Here is a 22,758-nt window from a genome sequence, read left to right as displayed (position 1 = left end):
TGCTCAATAGCCTGACCCCAACTTGACTCATCCGGCGAATTGTTCGCCGCTCCTGGCGCCGGCGCTTCCTCTTTTCATATTGCGATCAAAGGCCCGTCGAGTGGTTTCGGGTATATGTATGTGTTTGTATATTTGGACTGGACTCCGGCGAGGAGCAAAGGCCACGTGCATTGTGTTAGATGATATGTATATATGTAAAACTTACTCGTTAGTGGAAGATTCAATTCGATTAAATTAAATAACTACTAGCTAATCACTGGACACACTGGAAATCTTCAGAGGAGCAGCGTCGAGGGACATGGGCAGAACATTGGGCAGCACAGGTTCCGGCTGGTCGATGATCAGCTTCAGATTCTTTTCGGGCCACTCGAGCTCCAGTCGCTCCTTGGGCTCGCATTTCTCGTCTAGGCCCGCGCTGCGGAAGTCTTCCATCAGGCGCGGCACCAGTTCATCGGGGATCAGGACCTGAATCCAGTAGCCCAGCACGCCGTAGGGTTCGTTCACTGTCACCGCCGAGCCGGTCACGGATTCCGCCACCAAAGTTAACGCCAGATGCTGAGCCTTGAAGGTGAAGTGGCGCCCATGTCGGATGCGATCCTTGATGGCCAGTAGCAGGTACTTGGCCACACCAGGTGCGAGGGTAATCTCAATACCGTCCAGTGAAATGCAATTTGGTGCCTGCGCCTGAAAGTCCAGGGGACAGGATTTGTGCAGCGAATTGCTGCTCATCGACATGGATTGTGGAAAGCTCGGTTCCTCGCGCTTCATTTGCGTATCCGTCAGCTGCCGATTGTTTTCGTCGTTGGCGCACTTCTCGCTCAGCGACTGAAAGTCCACCTCCTCCTTAACCTCTTTGGTAGGTTTCAGCTCACGGAACGTAAAATCTGCATTAACGCCGGCCAGATCGGATCCCTGCTTCTCCAAGTCGTCCTGTAAGTTGAGCAGCGTTTCGGGAAACAGCTCGAAGACGCTCATTTGGCGATCCATGTTAGTCACCAGCCAATCACCGCCAGTTTGCATATCCTGGCGAAGGAAGTTAAGCACACCGCGCCCGTTCCAACGCGATGCCTGCTCAAGCTCGTCGTCAAAGACGCCGACAATCTGGCAGAAGTCCACCGTGCCGGTGGGAGTGTCGATGCAGCCCAACTGAGGGTCCTGGGCGACGAGCAGGCTTTGTAGCTTGGAAGTGGTACTGCCGTCCAGGGTCTTGCGCCACGGGATGTTATCTCCGAAGCACAGCCCGTTGCCTGTTTGGAAACAGTAGCGTCCGATGGCCTGCAACAGGTTCGCCGGCCAGGTGGGCGGTCTTTGGGGCTTCTCTGGGTTCTCAATCTGCTGCTTCAGCTCCACTTCCGTTTTGGCCAGGCGAAAGGTCAACTCGAATCCCATGCCCGACCGGGTGACGCCCTCCTCACGCAAGTGGACACGCTCGTCGCCGTGTAGGTCGCTGAGTCCGAAACTGATGTAGTGCCAGTGCGGCGGAACGTTCCTGTCCACATCTCCCGGATAGTTGTACATGCTAATGTAGTCCAACGGATCCTGACCGCCCAGCCAGTACTTGAGTAGTGTGGTCACCTGCAGCGGGTTCGGCTGGTTGGGGTACACCTGCCCCAGGTGGTCTATGATGGCCTTAAGGCCCGGCGGAGGCTTCACCTCCGGTTTTTTGTCCAAATTCGCCTCGGCCATTTCATCCAGTATGATCAGTATGACCTCAGTTGGACCGTTGCGGAATACCACCGCTTGAATATACCACGCATGGAAATACTGCCATGTAAAGTGCGGATTTGACAAAGGAAACTTACATGAGTTTCTTTTAAAAACCATTCTTTATTTTCAAAACCTTTGTTATAATAACTATTAGTTTTATTTTTTTTTCTGCTAATTCTAAAAATGTAGATAAAAATAATGAAAATATAGTTCCATATTTTTTAAAACCACCCCCCGTCAAGTGTTGAGTATTTCTTGCCGTGGTATATTTTTACATGCTGTTTATTTCTGCCAACCACCTACGGTCACCCTGTTGACCAACTATTTAATAGAAAATTTGCAAATTTTGATAAACGCACAAAATGGAGCCTTATGATGTCGTCGTCAACCAGCCCGTCGTCATAGATAACGTAAGTGGAGATGGGGCTCATTAAATGCGGGTAGCTTTGTGCAAATCTAGGGCTCCCAGAGTTTTAGCCAGCAAACAGTGACATCACCTACCGCCCGTCCCTTTGTCAACGAGCTTTCAAGCCGTCTTCAAATGGCCAACATGACTAATCCCAGATAGAATGGCTCCGCAAACGCCAGAGATGGTTCAATTCGGAAGTGAAGACAGCGAAAACGGGGAATTTGGTCTTTAATGCTTGCATGGAATCCCTCTATCTGCCCAGCACACGCACACACGGATATCTGCGGGCGGTGGCCGCATCCCTGCTGTTGCGTCCCTGCATCTGGAAGCCCCTATCGAAGTCCATTTGGTGCCCGTACTCCATTGGGTACACCACTGGAATGGACTCCACATGGGAGGCAGCGGGTCGCTTTAAGCGCTCCAGTTCGGGATCTATCTTGACACCACACTTGCCCCTGTATGTGCTGAACATCTTTGGGCGCAGCAGCTTGTTGTAGGGATCGCGGAACTGATCCCGGTACTTCTGGCACTCCAAATAGAAGGAGTCCACCTTGTACAAGCTGCCGTAGCTGATGTTGGTCAGTCCAACTGGCGGTGCGAACTTTAGTAGCGATTCCCGTTCGTATTGCGAGTTCTTTGAAACGGTCATCATGTCCACCTCCGGCACACTAAAGGATTCCATGTCGACTATTTAGATTTCCTGCTCGTTTGCACATAAAATTTTAAATAAAATAAGTTGACGCAACTAACTAAATGTATTTCACATCACTTTTGACAGGGCTCCGGTGTGATCAAAGCCGGCTTTGCTGGTGAGCACATTCCAAAATGCAGGTTTCCCAATTAGTAAGTGACGTGGACCACTCACGAACCTTAAGAACCCCTAGAACTAATGCCTTCTCCTGCAGCATTGGCCGGCCCAAGCATGTCCGAGTGATGGCTGGTGCGCTGGAGGGCGACATATTCGTTGGACCCAAGGCGGAGGAGCACCGTGGCCTGCTTAGCATCCGGTACCCCATGGAGCACGGCATTGTCACCGACTGGAATGACATGGAGAGGATATGGAGCTACATTTACAGCAAAGTAAAGTTTCCATAGATGTTCCATAATCCTAACTAAATGTTTCAAATGGCATTTACCAGGAACAACTGGCCACCTTCACGGAGGATCATCCCGTTCTGCTGACCGAAGCCCCGCTTAATCCGCGCCGCAACCGCGAAAAGGCAGCCGAGTTCTTCTTTGAAGGCATCAATGCACCTGCGCTCTTTGTGTCCATGCAGGCGGTGCTCAGTCTGTAAGCATTGCAATCTCACGAACTGCCCCTATCGATTTCATCTAACCGTACCCTTGCAGCTACGCCACAGGTCGCGTGACAGGCGTAGTGCTGGACTCCGGCGACGGTGTGACGCATGCAGTTCCTATCTACGAGGGATTCGCCATGCCTCACAGTATTATGCGCGTGGACATCGCCGGGCGCGATGTGACGCGCTACCTGAAGACACTCATCCGCCGGGAGGGCTTCAACTTCCGGTCGACTGCCGAATTTGAGATTGTGCGCTCCATCAAGGAGAAGGTCTGCTATCTGGCCACCAATCCGCAGAAGGAGGAGACCGTGGAGACCGAGAAGTTCGCCTACAAGCTGCCCGACGGCAAGACCTTCGAGATTGGACCTGCACGCTTTAGGGCACCGGAGGTGCTCTTCCGTCCCGATCTGTTGGGTGAGGAGTGTGAGGGCATTCACGACGTTCTGATGTACTCCATCGAGAAGTCAGATATGGATCTCAGGAAAATGCTCTACCAGAACATTGTGCTCTCCGGCGGATCCACGCTCTTCAAGGGATTCGGCGACCGTCTGTTGTCCGAGCTGAAGAAACACTCGGCTAAGGATCTCAAGATCAGGGTAATTATTTCTAACAATTGTATAGTTCTGTGTCACAGTTCTGAAACTGACGAATCTATGTTAACAGATCGCCGCGCCGCAGGAACGTCTGTACTCCACATGGATGGGCGGATCGATTTTAGCCTCGCTCGATACTTTCAAGAAGATGTGGATCTCGAAGCGGGAATACGAGGAGGAGGGACAGAAAGCCGTGCACAGAAAGACTTTTTAGCGTGTTTATAAGCTTAAACGCCATTTGTAAAAGGCTAATTAAAATGTATATCAAATCCTTGTGTCAGCTAACATCAAGTACCCCATAAATTGAAAAATAATGTGTACGTTTTACGCATCAAGGGCGCAAAGTATTTAAAATGCTATTTATTGAAACTGCTTTCCCAGCCTAGAAAATAAAGTACTAAAATTTAAATTTCACTTGCGGATGATTCCTTCCCAGGTTAACTCATAAAAAATAAACCAAGTATTTTCAACAAGCTATTGTATATTTGGATGTACCTAACAGATAGTTATATCTTCTTGCTCGAAAGATTTTTGTACTCTAGCTCTGATACATTAGCTAACAAAAAGTTATACTTTCTTCATCTGAGATAGCTAGTGACGCCAGCCTGGGATGTTTGTGACCCCATGGGAATGCTACCACCCAAAAACATGCTCTTGTTCGGAATCAGTGGAAAGACTATGGGCTGCCGGTCCACAGTTGCGGCAATCGCCTGTGTCATCTTGATGACGCTCTGGTCCAGCTTGATTCCGCACTTGCCCTTGTGCAGGTGGAAGAACGGCGGACAGTGAACCTTGCCGTAGGGGTCACGATAGTGATCGCGGTACTTCTGGCACTCCAAATAGAATGTGTCAATCCTGTAGATCTCTGCACGACTTATGATGGCCAGGTCGACCGCCTCGGGCACGAATTTACGAATCATCTGACGATCTTTTTGGGAATTCTTCGAAACATCCCAGTACTGAGCCTCTGGTATGGGAAATTCCATGGTTCTTTCTTTTTAATAAATCTTTCAACGAAATATATTTAAATTTCTTTCTTAAAACTCCTAACTAAAGCTGTGTGTAAATTGTACTGCTGTAAGAAACTCAGCTCACTGTGATACAAATCAAAATTAGGAATGAAATATGAAATAAACCCCATATATCATCAAGGACATAAATTAAGGGTAAGAAATGGTCATACTGCCAAAGGATATACTATATACTATATAGGCATATAGAACTTGCTGAATTTAAACAATACATTTTCAAACCATTGCCATTAGTCATAGCTACTCAAAAACACTCTTTCCAGCTGAAGCACTCTCTTTCTGGCCAAGTATACTAAATGGCCGAATCATTCGAATCGGGTAGTGCTCTCTGGACGGGATTTCTGAATTCAGTTCTCCGCCAGTTGTTAAGTCGCTTGGTTGTGTCGGCAACCGTCGCCACGACAACGCCGCTCCAACCACCAACAATTAGTTGCCAATTTCAGGAGACAATGAAAACCGAAACAACTTGAATTGAATGTTGTTGTGAGTTCTTTTGACTGACACGAAAACTGATCCAAAGTGCACTGGTGTGTGGCGAAAAACAAAGCTCCAGCCGAAAGCAAAACCAATAAACCAAAGATTCATTCATTATGGCATCAGGTTTGCAGCGGGTTAACGAAAATGAGGTAAGTCAAGATACAAATATGTCATGAAGATATTCCAATGTATTCATATTACGAGCACCCACCGACCTTGATCTTAGCCGTATATTCCTGGTCTTGAATTATTTATTTGTTCGTGCGAATGAGACACACCATCGTGTCCACATCCCCATTTCCATTCCATCCGTAATTGCCAGGCCGGGTAATTATTGTCTTTGTTCCGACTGTTCGTGCAATTCAAAAATGTTGTGTATCCGACTCGTTGGCCTTATGCACTTTTAAACTCCGATGAGCTGTGCGAAAAGCATTTGTTCTCATATTGATTTTGTAATTGTTATGGGAATTGCATCCTTTTGTGGTAATTATCCTTGCAGTATGGCTGAATCCTTTGTTTCCCCACAGAAAAACGTAAAAAATGCTTGGCAGGTTAGTTTTCAATGATATATTCTTTTTATTTACTGTGCACATTTGTGTTTGTAACCCTTGCCCTGAATGTTAGCCTATTTTTCATTACTCGCAGCTGCGATGTTCTGTTTTCTTATCGGCACAAGATCTGACACAAATGGCAATAGATAAGGAACTACTTTGAAGCGAACTTTAAGATTCATTCACTTTCAAACTGACTGTTGCACCGCCACCATGACCACTTTCCTCGAAAATGTATCTTTCGGTTTCTCATATGTTATATCCTGAATTCAAATACTTATAAATGTATATACCCTATATTTCAGATGAAGGCGATGGATGCCAACAGGTATGCCACCAAGAAGACGATCGCCCAGGGCATGTTGGACATCGCCCTGCTGACCGCCAATGCCTCGCAGCTGAAGTACATCCTCCAGGTGGGCGAACAGCACCAGTTCTACAAGCTGATGCTGATCCTGATCAGTCTGTCCATAGTGATGCAGGTGGGCATATAATCTCTTTAGATCCTTATTCTCTAAGTGTCAGGCACAGAGAAAAACATAAAACATGAGTATCATAATGAAATCCATCAAACTCGGCATAACTTGGCTTGATTCCCATGGGAATATGGAACTGATAGTTATGTTTTTCTCTGTGCAGGTCCTGTCGGGCGTGCTGAGCTTGTCCCTGAGCCTGCTGCGGGATTGCCGGCTGCATCAGCCGGAGTTTCACCAGTCGGCCAATATCATTAACCATGTGCGTACGGGCTTCGCCTTCTTCACGACCATGATCAATCTGTTCATCTCGGCCTTTGACAGTCGACTGCCTCCGCCACAGGGCGACTTTCTGAACAACTAGGACTAGAGGGTGGGCATGGAAGGGATTGTACGCTTCCGTTTCTAATGCATTCCCCATTCCCCATTTCGACAGCTTTTGGTGGGCATTCTGTTCGTGGTCATCGGCAGTCTCAACATAAACAGGCAGCAGGATCAGACGGCAGCGGTCATCCTGAACGATGTCATTTTGGTGGTCGTGTTCATAATATCCGTGGTGAACGTAATCATATCCGGTTTCGGCATTGAGTACTCATCGCAGCCGCTCCGACTCCTCGATCAGCACGAAAAGACACCGTAGAAACTAGAGATCCAACGATTTACACTTATATCCATACATATATGTACTTTAAGGCTAATGCAAACCTAAGTTGTAGAGTGAAATAAATGAATGTATTGATACCTTCGCAAACAGGTGGCTGCTGGACTCTTGCTGGTCATCCAGTCCCTCATCAATATGCATAATACCAAGGATCGAAATCGGGGCTTCGCCATCAACCACTTCATAGATGCCTTCATATTCCTGTCCGTGTTCTGTGACATCATGAAGATGAATTTTGGCCTGGATCCGGCTGTTCCTCACACGGATGTGGAACTTCTGAAGCCCTGAATTTTTTAAATCACAAACTTATATTTTTATGAACGACGTAGGCTCAGTGTTTTATATACACTTGCTTGCCACTCTGTATATATAAATTTTTAACACAAAAAAAGAAAATTTCTATTAAGTGATAATGCTAGCAGCGTTTTAGTGTCAAAGGATAGAAACAAGAGATTAGTGCTTGTTAACAGTTGTTTGTTGTGTATACTTTGGAAGGCCCGTAAATTTAACGTTTTTTTCCTTACTAATAAATCAAGATGCCACGCCCAGAAGCGGGCGACAGGTGAGCAATCCTATATTTATACAATTTGAATTCGATATAAGTTCGCGCTTGAAAGAGAAGTGTGACCACCGCGCAAATGTGTACCGTTATCGATATGCGCCGATTACTTATGTTTAAATATATGTTTATCGTCAATGACAATTTCTTTTAAAGCGAATAATACAGTAAAGAAATAAAAGTTTCAAGTTAGTCACGTTAAATAGAAGTATAATTTCGAAATTAGATTAATTATATTAAATTAAGGCCGAAGACGAGTTGGTATTTCTTTTACGCGTTGGTATATTGCAGTATTTATCCAAAGACTCTGTGGTATTTCTTCGTTGTCTCTGGCGCGGTCACGCTGATTGGTCCGCTATCTGGACCGAAAAAAGTCGTATTCCAAAAATAATACGTATACGTACGCGCGTGAATCACTCGCTACACGACCCAGCGCAGCGCGACAATCGAGTGTAGACACATAACATAACTGCCGTAGTCGTCGCCTCCGTGACACCCGCGCCAGCACCACTCCAAATCCGGCCGCGTACCCCTTTTCCGATTTTGATTCTTATTGCCATTCCCGAATCCGCATCCAAATCCAATTTCCCCCTATAATTTCGGTAGCTAATATTAGAGTCTTGCGACATGTTTAGCTTTCTGAAGCGCGAGAAGAACACCCAGGAGGTGGTGGAGAATGTGATCGGCGAGCTGAAGAAGATCTATCGGAGCAAGCTGCTGCCGCTGGAGGAGCACTACCAGTTCCACGACTTTCACTCGCCAAAGCTCGAGGATCCCGACTTCGATGCGAAGCCCATGATCCTGCTGGTGGGCCAGTACTCCACGGGCAAGACGACCTTCATCCGCTACCTGCTGGAACGCGACTTTCCGGGCATTAGAATTGGTCCGGAGCCAACAACGGACCGCTTCATCGCCGTGATGTACGACGACAAGGAGGGCGTGATTCCGGGCAACGCCCTGGTCGTGGACCCCAAGAAGCAGTTCCGGCCGCTGTCCAAGTACGGCAACGCCTTCCTGAATCGCTTCCAATGCAGCAGTGTGGCCTCGCCGGTGCTGAATGCCATCTCTATCGTGGACACACCCGGAATTCTTTCCGGCGAAAAGCAGCGCATCGACAGGGGCTACGACTTCACCGGAGTGCTGGAGTGGTTCGCAGAGCGCGTGGACCGCATCATCCTGCTGTTCGACGCCCACAAGCTGGACATCTCCGACGAGTTCCGGCGCTCGATCGAGGCGCTCAAGGGACACGACGACAAGATCCGCATTATCCTAAACAAGGCCGACATGATTGACCACCAGCAGTTGATGCGGGTGTACGGAGCACTGATGTGGTCGCTGGGCAAGGTGCTGCAGACGCCGGAGGTGGCGCGTGTGTACATCGGCTCCTTCTGGGACCAGCCGCTGCGCTTCGACGCCAACCGCCGCCTGTTCGAGGACGAGGAGCAGGATCTGTTCAGGGATCTGCAGTCCCTGCCACGTAACGCCGCCCTGCGCAAGCTGAACGATCTGATCAAGCGGGCACGCCTGGCCAAGGTGCACGCCTTCATCATTGCCGAGCTGCGCAAGGACATGCCCTCTGTGTTCGGCAAGGACAGCAAGAAGAAGGACCTGATCAAGAACCTCGGCCAGGTGTACGATCGCATCCAGCGCGAGCACTCCATTTCCCCCGGCGACTTTCCCGACATCAAGAAGATGCAGGAGGTCCTGCAGCACCAGGACTTCACCAAGTTCCACTCCCTCAAGCCCCATCTGCTGGACATCGTGGACAACATGCTGGCCAAGGACATTGCCCGCCTGATGGAGATGATTCCCCAGGAGGAGATGACCATGGTCGCGGACCCAATCGTCAAGGGTAAGTCCCCTCGAGAGTAAATGATTAAGCACCGCTTTGCCGCATTAGTCACACTGCACTTGCTCGGGCAACCAGACATCCGACTTGTGCCCGCTAAGATCTCGAGAAATCTCTTGGTTTTCCGCGGGCATTTCGCTGGCGCGTTTTCGCTTTCCCATCGCACCGAAATATTGCGCATGCGCAGCGAGAAAAATGCGCCAGTTAACCCAGATTTCCAGCCGGGCCAAAATGCGAAGAAAACGAGTTTTGCCAAGCGGAGTGAGCGGCTTGGCTTCGGATACGGCCAGAGTTTGAGCCACAGCTACAGCTAGACCGCAGCCAAACGTATTTAATAGATATACAATTACAGTCACAATTCAAATTGCCAGCGAAAAACAAAGCCAATGGCTAGCGGATCCAAAAATCGAAGCTTTTCCCTGGCCCACATGCACAGCTTCCTCTTTTCGCTGGCTGGCAAATTATGCAATGCCTGGCAACGACTATATATAAACCCTATACTATAAGCGAAACATATTTGAGCTACTATATAAACAAAGTGATAAGCCCCAAAAACTGATAAGGCGACCGAGCAAAAAGTCGGTGTCAATTTAGCGCTTAGGCCACACAGCCACACACACGCACTTTCTGTGGCAAACTCAACATCGAGGTGGAAGCAAATAGCGCCCCAGAACCACGTATTTTCTTTCGTATCTTTTGCAAATACTCTGCTACCCAAAATGTGATAGCCAATTGCTTTGTACTTGAAAATGGGCGCCAGTGGCGGGCTGGGGCGTGGCAAACCGAAAACTTCTACTATTCATATGTGTCAATAATTATCGCCTTGCTTTCGTCATGGGTAAGAAACTCAGGCAAGTTGACTGTTTTCTCCCCGCAACCTGATAAGATTCGTGGCCATGATGTAATCATTGGAAAATACCGATAGCTTGGAGCAGCGCAGGGTTCGTTCTAATTGGGCCATGAGTCATCGGAGAGGGGAAAAGAGAAAATAATAGCAGGCGTACAGTTGGGCATGATAAATATTTCACACTCGAGTACCCAGCACCCAGTACCCGGGCTGAAACGGATCTAGCTCTCCGGAGCAGACGCATCCATGCAACCATGACGAATACCACGCACTCGATGCCGAGCCAAAACGCCCAGCAATATAATCGCGTTTAAGTGTGGAGCATTCGAGGAGGAGGAGGAGGAGCAGGAGGCGGTGGTAGTAGTAACTCAGTTAATCAGAGACTAGAGGCGCCAGTCGCATTGCAGCCGGGAAAAAGTAAACCCTAATTGAAAGTCTAATTTGATTCGATGCAAGCTGGCTGCCCCACCGGTTCGCCCCGTTGTTACTGTGACCTCCGACCTTCGTGCGTGGCCCGGAGTTCAAGGCCCAGTGCCGCGCACCTGTTCGCTTTCACCCGTGCATTCGTTAGTGGGTCGAGCCAAAGTGGCCTGTTTGTCAACCCTTATCGGGTTGCTAGGCAACTTCTAGTTGGCCGTAGTGCAGGTTGCTCTAGATAAAAATCAATGTAAGGCCGAGTCAGCATGCCATCATCAAATCATGCCTTATCACCAGTCGACAAAAGTCTGGGCATGTCCCTCTATTAGCACTGCTCTAATTTCAAGCAGCAAGTATGCTCATTTAGTTCGTTTATCAGCTCCGAATAAACAGCGTAATTAGGCAACAGGTTGTGGCTACTGGCCGTGCAATTTTAGACATATTTCAAACAATAAAAGCCTGAATTATCAGAACTAGTCCATATGTATGCTATGAGTGGCTCAAAGGTTGTCCACCATATATATACATATTATATTCAGCTTTAGGGATAATTGCTTGCTAAGCAAGCAACTTATACGGAAAGCCAGTAACTAATTTGATTGCTCATTTATATAATCATCTGTTTTGCATGCACAAACCTTTTTATCGTGCGAGTAGAAGGCTCTGTCATCGTTCTCTTGCCATTTATCAATGCTTCTTATCATGGCAGCTAATGGTGTTATGCCCAAACGAACACTATGAAACTACAACCGAAAGGCGTGTGATTGGATTAATTCAGTACACAGAGCCGCCAGACAAGGAGAACTCAAATAATTATCTCCCAATAGGCCAGGCAATTTAGAACGGGAAGAGTAAATATATAAAACTTTGCATTCCAATATGTGCTGCCTCCGAGGAGGAGAGATTGTCGTCCAGCTGATCAAACAGCACCCAGAATAATCCCCACGCCCAGTTCGACCAGACGATCCCTGGTCAACCCATCGCCCCAACCCACCTCTGGCGATTATATATATATGTACGTACGTACTTATGATCTGTAAACCGAACCGGTTGCAGTCGCATACGAGTGAATGTATTGCTGGCGTTGGCAACCTGAGGCCGCGTATCAATTTGATGCTCTCCGATTGTGACTTGGGGCGTGTGGCACTAAGTGGCTCATCCTCCGTCTAATCCGCTCTTGAATTCCACGAAGGGGCCCACGGAATTCAGATGAACTAGCGCTAAGTGCAGGAAGAAAGCATTTTACTCTATGATATATGGCTCGGTGGCAATCCAGTCGCCACAATGCCATTGTCTGATCTCTACTGTTTGCCTTTTGGTTTGCTGACCACTTGAGTGGCCTTTTAATTCAACTATTAGCGCATTTTGGCCTGACCTTGTGCGAAAGCATTCCACATAGCCGAGTATTTATATACATACGTTTCATTGGGGCAAATCCAAGCATAATACGATTGGCGATCGACTGATGTCATGGGAGGGGAGATCAATACCTCAACGCATGTGTCATCCATCCGCAGTCTCGGTCACCGCGACATTCGATTTGGGTAAAATTCGATATAGCCCCCCTATTAAATTGGACCCGACAAGTGAATGAACTTCTCGTTTATTATTACACCAGAAGGAATTTCGATGGATGTACCCCTGAAAAAGAGAGGCGGAATGCGTTGATAAAGCGAACCGAATCGAAATCAAAGTCAAGAACTTGGGGCTCTAATTTAGTGCATGGGCGAGTGAGTGAGTGAGTGTATGTATCTGTATCTGTATCTCTGATTTTATTTTCGTTGCGTTCGCTGCACAGTTTGCTTTCATTTGCTAGCATTTCCGTTGTATTGTCTTGGATAATTGACTTGGCTAGCTCAAGCAGCAAGATAAGTGCTTTGGGTAGTGATGTCTTCATAGTTTCGGTTGATTTGCCAACGGAATTGACACTCCATTCGAAATGGAACTTATCTGGACCGTGGCTTGAGCTACTGCCTCCACCGTTACCATCATCACTTCATCACCATCACCAGCACATCTTGAATATGGGGGTCGGCATCACATGTTTAGCAGTATGTCGCTAAATAGTTGTACACATATCTGACACGATCTTGCAGAAATCAGTTCTTCTGTTCGCCGTTCTTTTGGTTCTTCGTACTTTTCGTTTTCGCCATTGGCCCACTAATTAAACTCGGTTTTTGATATCCACGTCCGAGTCGCACTGCCGCACTCAGCAGATGTGCTCCTCTGTCAACTATCTTTCTCTCTATTTCTTGCATACCCAAGCGGACTCCGACGACGATTTCGATGTGGCCGAGGAGCCAGCTCTTCTGACACCCGGCTCGCAGCGGCAGCAGTTCGCGGAGCGCTTCGATCGCTGGCTGCAGAATCTGCGCCAGCAACAGCTCCGCCTGTTCAGCAGTTGCACTAGTCGAGTGGGCAATGTCGAGAGCGATAAGGATGCCGATCCCGGTCCAGAAACGCAGTCTATGCCACCGGCAGAGCTGGAGCATGATTCTGGCTCTGGCTCTGAGCTAGAAACCAAACCAGATCCTGATCCTGAAACTGAAAATGAGGCGGAGGCGGGGACAGGGACTGATATGGCCGTAAGCAGCACGCACAGTAGTTGATTCCATAAGTCAGTGGCACCGCTTGGAAATACACTATTGATTTACTTAGAATAATGGAATGGGAACTCTATGATCTCCCAGTCATGCCACCCGAAGGGCCCTTTTCAATTGCAAAGAGGCCGCAAACGAATTGAGCAACTTCAAAAAGTGAATTGAGATCGCACTCGGCAACCTGCGCCGCCCATCTCAATTGCCCCCCCCAGAATGCACTGCATCACAATTGCCCAGTTAAAGTAGCCGGCAAAGTACATGCTTAAGTCGGTCAGCCGGCCTAGTCACGGAACGGCGGCGGCGACGTCAATTGGAGCCAGAGCGATCTAAAGGTTTTAATTGCCTCAAATTGAATGTTTGTGCACGGCGACGCACCGATCAACTTAGATTACATGCTTAATTAATGCAAATTTATGGCGCACACAGAGTATCGAATGCCACACTGACCTCTCCATCCATTCATCGCCTCTTTCACAGGTGGCGCCTTCGAGGGAGTCATCGACGACCATGTCTCACCATTCGGCTACATGAAGGGCGAGGGCATCGATGCCGGCTACGGAGAGCACGAGTGGATCTGCAACAAGGACAAGCCGCGCACAGATGGCATCTTCAATGGGCTGGGACCAGTCGATGGCAAGATATCCGGTGCAAGTAAGTTTGTTATAACTCAAGGGTAAAATCGAATATACTAATCCCATTCTTCTCCACTTGCAGCTGCCAAGCAGGAGCTCATCAAATCGAAACTGCCCAACTCGGTGCTCAGCAAGATCTGGAAACTGTCGGACGTCGACGGCGATGGGTTCCTGGACTCTGACGAGTTCGCGCTGGCCTTGCACTTAATCAACGTCAAGCTGGAAGGCTGCGAGCTGCCCACCGTGCTGCCGGAGCACTTAGTACCGCCGTCGAAGCGCTATGACTAGTGTCCTGTAGCATACGCATATACACACCCGATCACACAGCCTCACAATTCCCAAAAAAACACAGACGTACACAGATGTCACTCCTAGGATGCACTATGTTCGATTCGTTTGACTTTTAGCCACACAGTGCAGGCGACTGCCCTTTTATATGTACTATACTCGTTGTGAACGCGCATCATTAATGCGCTGGGTATTAAAACACACACCGTATCACCGTATGAGATATCAATCATAAATTCGTAGAATTTACACAAGCATATAGCATATTTTTGGATAATCGATTGTAAAGCAGGATGTAGAGTAGCAGCCTAGTGGAATAAGACAAGGTGTGTGTGTTGAGCGCCCAATTGTCGTTGTTGACTTAAGGAAAGTGGAGTGTGGATAAACAATTGTTCAATGCCAATGAAAAAAGCATGAGTTAAACTGTATACAATATCTAGGTTAATGTCGATGTGCAGCTTGAAGGGCCATTAATTTGCAATCGTACCACTTTTGATACACAATAAATGTATTTTTGTTATACTGAAATTTACAATCGACGGAATCGTGGGTTAGGGCATGTATTTCCTGTATTTATTTTGAATTATTATTAATTGTTTGAAATGCTCCCGCATGGCAGGCCACTTGAAATAGAAATAGAAACGTGCAATTTACTGCCTGTGCTTCTACTATTTTGTAATTAGTGAATTCTTGAATATTAAATAATATTAAATGTGAAACTAATCTGATTTTTAAATTGTATAAAAGAATAAAATGAAACTATTTTGGAAAGGTTTGTTTTGAATACGAATGGTGGTTCATTATTATGGTAGCTTATATTTCAATTTGATTTTTCTTTAATAAACAAAGTAGCTACGGCTTAAAAAACATTTTAAAAGAGAATCAGTTACTTTTTAGTAAACTTTCAAATTTTAAACTTTTCGAAACTAACTGATTTCGGTATATTTTTCTGCCCCGCTGGTATATTTAATCGGTCGATCAGTGGTCACACCTCAAACCGGGCTAACTTTTGAGTTCAACGGAGTTCTTTGAGAATTATCATTAAAAATAAATATGGCCACCTACGAGGAAGTCAAGGACATACCAAACCACCCGGAGAAGTACCTGTTCGATGTGCGCAACGAGTCGGAGCTGAAGGAGACGGGCATCCTGCCCGCCAGCATAAACATTCCACGTGAGAAGCGCCAAAGTCCAGGGATTACAGGCTTAATGGACACACCTTTTTCTAATTTCCAGTGACTGAGCTGGAGAAGGCTCTGAACTTGCCGGAGAAGGACTTCGCCCAGACTTATGGACGCGCAAAGCCGGCCGTCGATGCGGTCATGATCTTCTCTTGCAAGGCGGGAGGACGCGCTGCCCGGGCGGCCAATCTGGCCAGCACGCTGGGCTTTACCAAGTGAGTCTCATGTTGAAGTACGTAGTAAAACATTTGTACATTTATTAATCAATTGCAGCGCCAAGGCTTATGCCGGATCCTGGACGGAGTGGCAAGCCAAGCAGTCCTAAAACATTCAGTCTTTAAACAAATCGATTACAAATCTATAAAATGGTATAATAAACTATACAACAATAACACATTTAAACAGTCTACACGCTAATCTCCTTTAATTCACCCCAACTGCGTCCGATCCTCAGCTTCACCTTTAGGGGCACGCTGAGTTTCACGCAGCTCTCCATGGTGATGCTAAGAACTTTGGCTATTTTTTTGGCCTTTCCCGTTGGCACCTCGAAGATGAGTTCGTCATGTAGGTGCATTACCAGGTCAACTGACTTGTCGCCCAAGGCCAGCTTTTCGCGATAACGCTCAATGTTCTTTTCCATCTTCAGAATAGCGTTCTTCGCAATATCCGCAGCCGATCCTTGGATGGTGGAGTTAACGGCCTGTCGCTCGGCCTCTGTGAGAAAAAGGGATAGGAAGGGATGTTCAAATTGAGATCACAAGCGTTTTTTGAGGACACATACTTTTCAGATGCTCCATATCACTGTTGGTCATTTCCAAATAGCGTCGCCGTCCAGTAATGGTCTCAACAAATCCCTTGCCGCGTGCGAAATTGACCACCCTCCTGGTGTAATCGCGAATACCCTTGTACGCCTCGTGAAACTGATCGGATATAATCCGCGCCTCCTGCTCACTGCAGTTCAACGACTCGGCCAGGGATCGCATGCCCATGCCGTAGACGATTCCGTAGCACACCTGCTTGGTGCTGTTGCGGAGGTCCGGCGTCACTTCGGACTCCTTGATTTTGTTCCAATGCGCCGCAATTGCGATGAACAGGTCCTGCGGCGAGTTCATCACCTCCAGCAGAGCCTTATCCTGCGACATGTGGGCAAGGATCCGCATCTCCAGCTGACAGAAGTCAGCTGACAAAAGACATCGGTCCTCATCCGTGGGCATGAATGGTGACCGACAGGATATGTTGACCGCATCAGAGCCCACTTGTATGCAGAATTCCTTGGCGACATTTTGCAGGTTCGGCTCTGTCATGGAAATACGACCCGTTGCCGTATATGTAATGCTCTGGCCATGAATTCTATCCGCCTGGCAGCACTCCATTAGCGGCTGAATGCTTTTGGCCAAGAGACAAGACAGCTTTCGATAGCCCAGTATCAAATGCGAAATGGGCGAGTTCAACTTCTCCAGCACCTGGCGCGAGGTGGTAACTCGTCCTCTTGCTTTTCGGTGGAGGCCCAGCACCTTGGCAACAGCTTGTGACGAGCCCAGATTGAAACGGGAACCATGCTGCTCATAAATCTTTGTTTCCAGTTTCTTCATAACGGCCACCATGCGCTGATAGAGCTGTTGGAGTCGCTGCTTCTGGGCGGGAAAGCCCACAAGCTCCATTTGGCAAAGAGTCAATTGAATGGGCATTTCAATATCTACAAAGGGATTTTTGTTATTGGTTACGGCTAAATGAATCACCATGAATGACCTTACCGTGGAAAAACTTAAGCAAGTTACCTTCGCCGATCCTGCCAAGGTTCTCAGTCTGTCCCTTGAGTATGTGCAGCGTTACGCAGGATTCAATGGCCGTCCTAATCCTCGGCAGAATGGCACTGGAGGTATCAAGCCCGTAGCTGCTATAACCACGACCACTGCCACAGAGATTCGCAAGGCCAGTGCATTCCGGAGCGAATGTCTGGCACTGCAGGATCAAGAATTAGAAGGGATTAGATAAAAATATTCTCCATAGCATACCATATTTAGAAAATTCACTGTTTTGTCCGGCTGCAGCAGCCAGTTTGCCACCTTGGCATCCTCCAGCTTGACGCTAATCTTTTGTAGCTGCGGAATCGCTTTGCGCAGCATCTTAAGCTGCTCCTTTCCGTCGTGCATGACTAGCGTGAGATCCTTTCGAGCCATCAGGTTGCACAATTCCTGCACCTTCAGAGGGGTGGGCACTCCCTGACATGCTGCACGGTCGTCAATTTGCATATTCCAATAGAAGGCAACATTGTCCGCACGACAGAAAGAAACACAAGAGATGAAGGAGCTGTCGTCCACTTGGAATAGCACACGTTCCCTGGCAGCCGCCTCCCGGTTCTCAGCCGCCGCAACTTGATTGATCAAGAGGTTGGCTCCAATTAGCGGCTTCTGTTTGCCCGCTTGAGCCTGCAGGCCAACGCTAAATCCCAAACGCGTGGCTTCTTTGATCTCGATGACAGCAGCTTGAAACGCATTCCGGTGGCCACACACATCGATTATATCTATGGAAGAGAAACTCAAGGCAGGTTCATCTACTTTCGAGCAGCTCATAATGTGCGAGGCATTCAGATGTAAGGGATTTTTCATAAGTGAGTTCTCCATAGACATGTCCGAGATTTCCATAGAGGAGACCCCGTTGGATTCGTTTTTCGATTCCAAATCCATTTTGATTTCACGTGGCGGGGTAGGGCTGTGACTTTGCATGCGCTGTGATCGCAACTGTTGGGAACGCTTCAGTCTGGATGCATGTGGAGTCAATGCACCGATCACCTCCGGCTCCTTAGGTTGCGAGCTAGGTATCACTTCCGGCTCCGCGCAAGGGGCAATTTTGCTCTCGGCTGCCGTGAGGGCAGCGGCTAGACCAGTGTTCAGCATAAAGGAATCGTCTGCCATAAACAAATCCTCCTCTGCGTTGGAAGCTATCCTTGAGACAGCGCGGTTTGGATTGGGTACTGGTGATTGATTTCGTGGATTTCTGCAGGGCAGTTGACGATTGTTCATCTCATTGTTTGCGTTTTCCGATTGTCTCCATCGATTTGCGGGCGTTCTATTAACCGGACTTGAAAGTGGGTTAGACCTCGGCGCCTGTATTGGCTGATCCTTAGACTGGTTCTCTTTTTGGGTGCGTTGCTGAATCTTCATTAAAGCGACCCTGCGGCGTTCGGCCATTCCCTCCTTAACGAGCTTCTTACTAGCACTTTGACTGGTACTAGGTTTTTCTCCATTTGCTAGTTGTGGGTCATTGCTAATCAGGTTTAGGTTATCCATATGTGCAGTTGGACTCCCTGGAGTCTTATTTTGCGCATATTCGATTTTTTTAAGATTCGGGTTCATCTTATGAACTTTATAGCCTTGCTGTTTGTCCACTAGTGTTTCGAGTCTGGGATTTTTTTGTGTATTGGCTGTGCCATTTTCTTCGATGGACAATTTCCTCTTTACTGGCGGCTGTTCCTCCTCCAGGGACATGTGGAGGTCTACCTCCACGCCATCTTGTATTGCCCTCGAAGCTTTGTCCTCACCCGCCTGAGTTTGGGTCCATTTAATTGTGCCCAGTCCGATCTCGTGCTGAACAAACTGCCGAGCTTCTCCAATCAATAGTTTGGCAGCCTCACTCACTGTCATCCCCGCCTTGCCGGTGATATAGAAATTTCTCACTACATTTCGCTTGGCCGCCTCCTCCGCGTTCTCGTTGTCGTTTTGCTTTGCAGAGTCGAAGCTGAGTGAGTTATAGAGCACCTTTTCCAATACTAGGGCATCAGCGCCCGCCAGCTCTACCAAACTGGTGATGCCAGCATCAAAGAGAGCACGAGCTCGTTTCTGCGACAGATCGGGTATTCGCATTAGATCGATAAGATCCCTTTGAATGCCAAAGAAGAGACGATCCTTAAATTGGGACACGATCAGGGCGAGTGTGGACCACTGCAGAGAGTTGCAGAAAGCAGTGACAATGCCTGCAAAGGTCGCGGCCATTTGCTGCAGACTCTGCAGCATTCCTCGGTGGCACTTAAACTTGTGCACCACCACGTTTATTGGAGTCTCGTTAACCAGTTCTTCTAGAGCCAGAGCTATATAGAAACTGCAACACATGTAAGCAATATAAGTTTCATATTTGATCTTTTTAAAAAGCTTGCTTACCGTTTATGTATTTGCATTTGCTTGTAGTCCAGTTTCGTTTGACCACGCAGAGCTTTGGAGAGGAAGGCGTCCCTGACTCCAACTAGCTCGCCCACTTTTTTCATGGGCGAGCTCAACTTTTCCCACATATTCACGTACAGCAGCCAGTCGAGATCTTGAAGTTGGTAGCAGACAGAATAGGGCGTTACTAGGTAAACAGCATGCAGCTCTGACTCTAGGACGAAGGAGCGACGAGATTTCTGGAGTTCCGCAAAAAGGATGAGGCCGTCAGTGGGCGGCATAGAGGAAGCCAGACACGCGGCACCGAGACGAGTGGCCACATAGACTGCTGTCTCCTTTTCCTCGTTCCTTTGCAGGCGAACGAACTCGTACTCCACAAGAAAGTCGAGGGCATCGTTAATGTAATTGTCATCAGGTTCCTCATCTGGTGGTTTCTCCTTTGCGTGGAAATCCTTTTCGGCACTCAGCAGGGTACAATTCACGAAGAAGTCGATGTCTTCTTTAGTGTTCGCTACACCAGAAGAAATCACCTCGAGTAGAGCGCGCTTCAAGTGGGTCTGGAGAATGGGAAGCTTAGTTGTGTTGCTCTGGCTATTTGATTAGATACTTACGCTTCCGTCCATATCGAGGCAGGAAGTAATGGGCTGTAGATCCGATAGGACCAGGTCTCTTCCCATTCGGGCATTAATCTCGTTGCAGATGAGAATTGACTCACCCAGCGTATCCTTTCCCATGCGTCCAGCTCGTCCGATCATCTGGCGGTACGTTAGGGAACTCATTTGCTTGCCCCCAAATAATGGCGAGCGTATCAGGACGCGCCGAGCGGGCAGATTCACTCCCGAACTCAGTGTGCTGGTGGCGACTAGAACCTTCAGTGCTCCTGCCTTAAACGAGGCTTCCACAATGTCCCGCTCCTCCGTAGTTAGGCCGGCGTGGTGAAACGCACAGGCGTAGGTGATCGCCTTCGACATGACCGCATCGAGACCTAAGTTAAATGAAGTCATAATCAGGAATAGAGATATAAATTATCAATTCGACTGATCCAACCTGTGGGAATGTCCCTGAGTTGTTGCTTCACTTCTGCAATAGCCCTCGGATCCAGATTTGCCCTCAATCGTTGGCCCAGCACTGTTCCAGATTTGATTTGGCCATGTATTGCGGTGGCCAATTGAACGGCCAGGTTCTCGCACCAATCTTTCGAGGGGCAGAACACGATTACGGAGCAGCCCTCCAGCAACGTCTCTATGCAGAGAAGGGCCACATCATCGGAATCGTTTTCCAGGCCTTTCAAAAATTCCTTTTCCTTGGCCACATCCCGAATTAATTTCAAACTGTGGTCATAAATTACTGTGCCCACCTTAATCATTTCCTTTAGAGCAACGGGTCGGTAGTGTGTGATGTACAACTCGGCGTCAAGCCAGCTTTGCAGCAGCTGCACATTCGCCAGTGTGGCCGACATGGTGATCACCTGGATCTGCAGTCCATTGCGTCGTGACATGTAGAGGATCTTGGCTAGCAGAAGTTCCAGGATATAGCCGCGTCCCTTGTCCGAAATGAGATGCACTTCGTCTACCACCACCATGCCTATGGTTTCTAGTTTGCCCTGCTCCATCAGCTTGTTCACAATGGAGTTCGCCTTCTCTATTGTGCAAATGGCCACATCAAGGCTTTCAAAGCCTCCTGGTGGCGTATAGCCGCCGTAGAATCCTTCCACGCGGTAACCAGCCGGCGTGAGCAGATCCTGCATGTAAAACATTTTCTCGCGCACCACCGAGATGAAGGGCAGTATGAGCAGAACCTTTTTACCACGTTCCAGTACGGTTTTCAGCATCATTATCTCACTAACCAACGTTTTGCCCGCCGACGTGGGTGCGGAATACACCAGGTTGCAGTGCTCGAACAGCAATTTTGGGTTGGAGAGGCACTCCACCTGCCAGTCGAACATCTGGACGACACCCTTTTTCTTGTACTCCTCCTGAATGCTCATGGGCAGGTTCCATGCGCTTATTGGTCTAAGCGAGTTGAGATCAAGCGGCATTGCTGGTCTCTCGGGCACCGCTTCGCGGATCCTCGAGGAGTTTGGCGACACTCGCAGTTGGTTCGGCGACATGCTGCTCAGGTTCTGCGTGACTTGCAAAATTTCTTGGTAGAATTCCTGCTTGGCCAGTACGGAATGGCTGAGCAGGATGTCCTCCTTCAGCTGCTCGGAAGCCTCTTCATCCTGCGCAGGACACAAAAAACTGTTCTCATCCAGATTGGGCTGCTCCTGCACGACGACTTCGCTTTCGAACGAATTCTCCGTGCAGATTTCATCATTCAAAGGGGATGAGCGGCTCTGATCCTCAGAGTCCTGATTGGAAATAACTGCCATATGCTGCTGAACCTGAGACACATTGACCACTGATTGTTCCACTGGCTTATGGGCCTGATTCACTTCGTAGGAGAACTCGTCCCGAAAAAACTCCGAGTTAATTTCCTGGATTTCGCTATTTACCTCATTGCCGGCACTTTGGACTTGGATAGTTCCATTTCCTGGCTGTGCATTCTCCTTGTCGTCCGCTTGCATTCCTCTTTCCAGCGCCATTAAGGTGCTGTTTCCGAAATTGAACGACTGCGAGAATGACATTGTGACTTCCTACATTGAAATAACAACTGATGGCAACTGCTTGTCAAAATTGAAATGAATAAAAAAACAAAACGTCGCGCGGTCAATGTGGCCGTCTCATGATTAGTTTCCGATATACTATTCATTTTTGTGTCACTTTGAACGAAGTTTTTACACCGCCGGCGGTCGCACTAAAACCTTGTTCACACTGCACTCGACTTTCTATCAAAATATCTTGATTAAACTGATTTTATTTATACCTTTACTTTCTTGATTTCATACAATTACACACTACATGCGACTTACAAAATATCTAGGTTTAACTTATTTTATTTATACCTTTACGTTCTTGATTCCATATGCTGCTATAGGGATTTTAGATCAATGCTAAGGTCCCGATAAAACCTTTTTCACACTGCA

General features: G+C 47.9%; 8 protein-coding genes across 16 annotated transcripts; 4 read left to right on the top strand and 4 right to left on the bottom strand.

The window, feature by feature from the left end:
- Positions 1–104: 104 nt before the first annotated feature.
- Positions 105–1,740, bottom strand: LOC6728319 (suppressor of fused homolog). Its single transcript, XM_002103632.3, has one exon. It carries the CDS (start codon positions 1,684–1,686, stop codon positions 250–252), a length of 1,437 nt encoding a protein of 478 aa, XP_002103668.1. The 5' UTR covers positions 1,687–1,740; the 3' UTR covers positions 105–249.
- Positions 1,741–1,969: 229 nt separating this feature from the next.
- LOC6728317 (actin-related protein 1) lies at positions 1,970–4,419 on the top strand. The gene is made up of 6 exons (XM_002103630.4): positions 1,970–2,117; positions 2,895–2,959; positions 3,022–3,196; positions 3,256–3,407; positions 3,467–4,013; positions 4,081–4,419. The coding sequence occupies exons 1-6, from the start codon at positions 2,070–2,072 to the stop codon at positions 4,222–4,224; spliced, it is 1,131 nt and encodes a 376-aa protein (XP_002103666.1). The 5' UTR covers positions 1,970–2,069; the 3' UTR covers positions 4,225–4,419.
- On the bottom strand, positions 1,993–2,952 carry LOC6728318. The gene has a single exon (XM_002103631.4). The coding sequence runs from the start codon at positions 2,796–2,798 to the stop codon at positions 2,367–2,369; it is 432 nt and encodes a 143-aa protein (XP_002103667.1). The 5' UTR covers positions 2,799–2,952; the 3' UTR covers positions 1,993–2,366.
- A 52-nt stretch (positions 4,420–4,471) lies between the features above and the next one.
- Positions 4,472–5,105, bottom strand: LOC6728316. Its single transcript, XM_002103629.4, has one exon. The coding sequence runs from the start codon at positions 4,994–4,996 to the stop codon at positions 4,589–4,591; it is 408 nt and encodes a 135-aa protein (XP_002103665.1). The 5' UTR covers positions 4,997–5,105; the 3' UTR covers positions 4,472–4,588.
- A 272-nt stretch (positions 5,106–5,377) lies between these two features.
- On the top strand, positions 5,378–7,616 carry LOC6728315 (ninjurin-2). Of its 9 annotated transcripts, XM_044923476.1 has the most exons (5): positions 5,379–5,667; positions 6,018–6,069; positions 6,375–6,551; positions 6,709–6,915; positions 6,979–7,109. In XM_044923476.1, the coding sequence occupies exons 1-4, from the start codon at positions 5,663–5,665 to the stop codon at positions 6,904–6,906; spliced, it is 432 nt and encodes a 143-aa protein (XP_044779411.1). In that variant the 5' UTR covers positions 5,379–5,662; the 3' UTR covers positions 6,907–6,915; positions 6,979–7,109. The 9 variants fall into 9 exon arrangements, with proteins under 9 accessions (XP_044779412.1, XP_044779411.1, XP_044779410.1 ...); XM_044923477.1 differs by lacking the exons at positions 6,709–6,915; positions 6,979–7,109 and adding an exon at positions 7,297–7,616 and having other exon boundaries at positions 5,378–5,667; XM_044923475.1 differs by lacking the exon at positions 6,709–6,915 and having other exon boundaries at positions 5,381–5,667; positions 6,979–7,293.
- LOC6728314 (EH domain-containing protein 1) lies at positions 7,550–14,923 on the top strand. The gene is made up of 4 exons (XM_002103627.4): positions 7,550–7,765; positions 8,398–9,614; positions 13,953–14,126; positions 14,190–14,923. Exons 1-4 carry the CDS (start codon positions 7,740–7,742, stop codon positions 14,393–14,395), a joined length of 1,623 nt encoding a protein of 540 aa, XP_002103663.1. The 5' UTR covers positions 7,550–7,739; the 3' UTR covers positions 14,396–14,923.
- A 376-nt stretch (positions 14,924–15,299) lies between these two features.
- LOC6728313 (rhodanese domain-containing protein CG4456) lies at positions 15,300–15,972 on the top strand. The gene is made up of 3 exons (XM_002103626.4): positions 15,300–15,569; positions 15,632–15,791; positions 15,850–15,972. The coding sequence occupies exons 1-3, from the start codon at positions 15,449–15,451 to the stop codon at positions 15,899–15,901; spliced, it is 333 nt and encodes a 110-aa protein (XP_002103662.1). The 5' UTR covers positions 15,300–15,448; the 3' UTR covers positions 15,902–15,972.
- On the bottom strand, positions 15,810–22,476 carry LOC6728312 (DNA polymerase theta). The gene is made up of 7 exons (XM_016176833.2): positions 20,781–22,476; positions 20,345–20,718; positions 19,734–20,290; positions 17,592–19,674; positions 17,331–17,538; positions 16,358–17,272; positions 15,810–16,290 (listed from the first exon to the last, which is right to left on the bottom strand). The coding sequence occupies exons 1-7, from the start codon at positions 22,357–22,359 to the stop codon at positions 15,983–15,985; spliced, it is 6,024 nt and encodes a 2,007-aa protein (XP_016034946.1). The 5' UTR covers positions 22,360–22,476; the 3' UTR covers positions 15,810–15,982.
- Between the last annotated feature and the right edge of the window lie 282 nt (positions 22,477–22,758).

The sequence above is a fragment of the Drosophila simulans genome, chromosome 3R (assembly GCF_016746395.2).
Source record: "Drosophila simulans strain w501 chromosome 3R, Prin_Dsim_3.1, whole genome shotgun sequence".
In the NCBI taxonomy this organism is placed as follows: Eukaryota; Metazoa; Arthropoda; class Insecta; order Diptera; family Drosophilidae; genus Drosophila; species Drosophila simulans.
Note: the sequence above shows the minus strand (reverse complement) of the source record. Positions and strands in the feature narration are given on the sequence as shown.